Raw genomic sequence first — 2,500 nt, forward strand, 5'->3', positions numbered from 1 at the left:
CCGTGGTGATGGGCTGGCAGTAAGGGGCGGTGTTGGATTGGGGGTGCGGGAGGTGGTGACCGGGCCGGGGGTTGTGGGAGGAGCGGGTCCGCTGACCCGCCAAGTGTTCTCTGTGGCCGGAGCCACAGTGTGAGCCATATTGGCCCCCGGCCTCAGTAGCAGTTTCAAAAGCGTCCATGCGCGGGCGGGCCGGGGGCAGCTGGCTCTTCGGGTCCCTGCTGCCATAACGATGAGGAGGAGCTCCCGGCTGAGTCCCCGAATCAGAACCCTGAGAGGGGACAGACTGCAGAGAACAGAAGGAATAGCGAAGAGAAAATAGCGGAGAGAGAGAGGAAGGAGAGGAGTTGAAACCAAAATGATCAATGAATGAACAGAATCTGGCATCGGAGCGAACAAACACAGGGAAGGTATGCTTGTGTTCTCACCAAGGAGATGTTGTAGACCGGCGGCTCGCTCTGCCTGGCCGTGCGCCTGTGCCCGGCCCTCCTATCCTCATCCGCTGCCCTGGCCGCTCGGCCCCTGCTGCCCTCAAGGGGGTACTGCTGCTCCTGGGCTCTGGCTTGCCCCCTGGCCGAGGGCAGGGTGTACTGCTGCAGCTCCTGGCTGACTCCGGACGCCGTGGTGTTGGAGCTGTACTCTGAGTCCGAGGAGGAGTCAGAGCCGGTGGTGGTGGCGGCTGTGGGGTGTGGAGGATGGACGGAGAAGCGGACCACGTGTGCGGGAGCCTCCGGAGATGGGGTGGGTAGGCGACTTCGACCATCTACCGGAGAGATCTGAAGACCACGAAGGACATGGAAAGGGATATATAATTGAAATATTATTACTATAGTAATAGCTAGGGATAGGAATTTGTGTTCCTTCGCTCAGATAAGTAGTCCTTTTCAAACTTACTTGAGGTTAAAAGCAGCAAGACCACTTTACAGATCAAAATTTGGAGGAACATTTTCTTATTGTTTTAACTTGGCCTCACCTCTGGATAAGGTCCGAAGTAAGACAGTAACACTGGAAGCAAGACCAATCCGTTCAGCACCCCGAGAACTGTGAGGATGGCCAAGACTGCGAAGAAATACCTGCAACAAAACACAAACACACAATAATGAATGGGAGAGATTGGCACAACTTTCCAAAATAGTAATCACCATGGATAAACATCACTGAGTTGCCTGGATCATTCAGCACACAGACAGATAGACTGTAGGCTACATAGAGACAGACAGCAGTAGGTGAGAAAACAAAGGAAATACCTGCGCGAACCACAGGGCTGCAGCACAGAGGTTTAGACGTGGGGAGACATGTGCAAGATCAACCATCACACACATGCCTGAAATAATACTTCCACAATGACACACGGCCACTCCCCGTGCACACATACACACAGACACATGCACGAGCGCACGCACACACACACACACACACACACACACACACACACACACACACACACACACACACACACACACACACACACACACACACACACACACACACACACACACACACACACACACACACACACACACACACACACACACACACACACACAAACCCCAGACAGACAGGGAGGCAGACACGCACTGCGGTTCTTTTTTCTATTTTTTTCGGATTCCCCACAGCAACACAGACATGTACCTTGTGTGTTCCTAAAACGTCCGGCCAAAGAGGGTTAGTCTTTAAGGAAGAAAAGAAGAGATTGGTGGAAATATAATTAGCTGGAGCTTGTTAATTCAAAGGCACAGGGGGGGGAAAAGAGAGAGAAGAGAGGGGGAGGAGGGGTGTACGGGGGGGGGCACAGTCTTTCTTGGGTGTGTAGTGTATAAGCAAACATGAAGAAAACAAAGCAGCCAGGAATGTGGAGGGATGGGGGGGCAGGGGGAGGAAAGAGGGATGGGGGGACGGGGGGACAAAAGGACAGGGGCCTCTCTCTCTCCTCTCTAGCTAAAAAAAAAGAGAGGGAGAAGCAAACAAATGAAGTGAAGGGTATAGAATTTAAACAATTTAGTCTAGGAGGAGGAGAAGGGACCTCTGAGCACCACCCTACCCCGGCCTCTCTCCCTCTTTTTCTCTCTTTCTCTCTCTCCTCTGCCTGTCTTTTCTCTCCCTCCTTCCCAGTTAAGCCCCTGTGAAATTCCCGGGCCACTCCGCACTCCCCCCGTCTAATTAAATCTCCAATGTATCAGGTAAGACCCCCCAATCTCTACTCCAAATCCCCCCCCTCTCTCTCCCTCTCTCCATCCCTGCTCCCTTCATTAAGGAGGGCTTTCCTTCCTCACTTGGTTCTCCAGTGGAAGCTCTCAGGTTGCCTTCCTCTGCGCTCATTAGCCACACAAGCCACTGTTGGAGCCACAAGCCTGACACTGGACATGTTTACTGCGGAAGTGCTGCTGCATGCATCTCTCTCTGTATGAGTGTGTGTGTGTGTGTGTGTGCGTGTATGTGTGTGTGTGTGTGTGTGTGTGTGTGTGTGTGTGTGTGTGTGTGTGTTGTGTGTGTGTGTGTGTGT

At 52.8% G+C, this 2,500-nt stretch overlaps 1 protein-coding gene across 1 annotated transcript in view; it reads right to left on the minus strand.

Annotated features, from left to right (window-relative positions):
* The window catches only part of ptch1 (patched 1), a 72,435-nt gene that overhangs the window by 3,988 nt on the left and 65,947 nt on the right, over window positions 1-2,500 (minus strand). Inside the window, 3 exon segments of the mRNA XM_083783337.1 lie at window positions 1-283; window positions 426-773; window positions 971-1,070. The exon segment at window positions 1-283 is cut by the window's left edge and continues 279 nt beyond it. Of these exon segments, the coding sequence (XP_083639463.1) occupies window positions 1-283; window positions 426-773; window positions 971-1,070 (731 nt within the window).

The sequence above is a fragment of the Protomyctophum parallelum genome, assembly GCF_964188405.1.
Source record: "Protomyctophum parallelum genome assembly, chromosome: 15".
NCBI classification, from domain to species: Eukaryota; Metazoa; Chordata; class Actinopteri; order Myctophiformes; family Myctophidae; genus Protomyctophum; species Protomyctophum parallelum.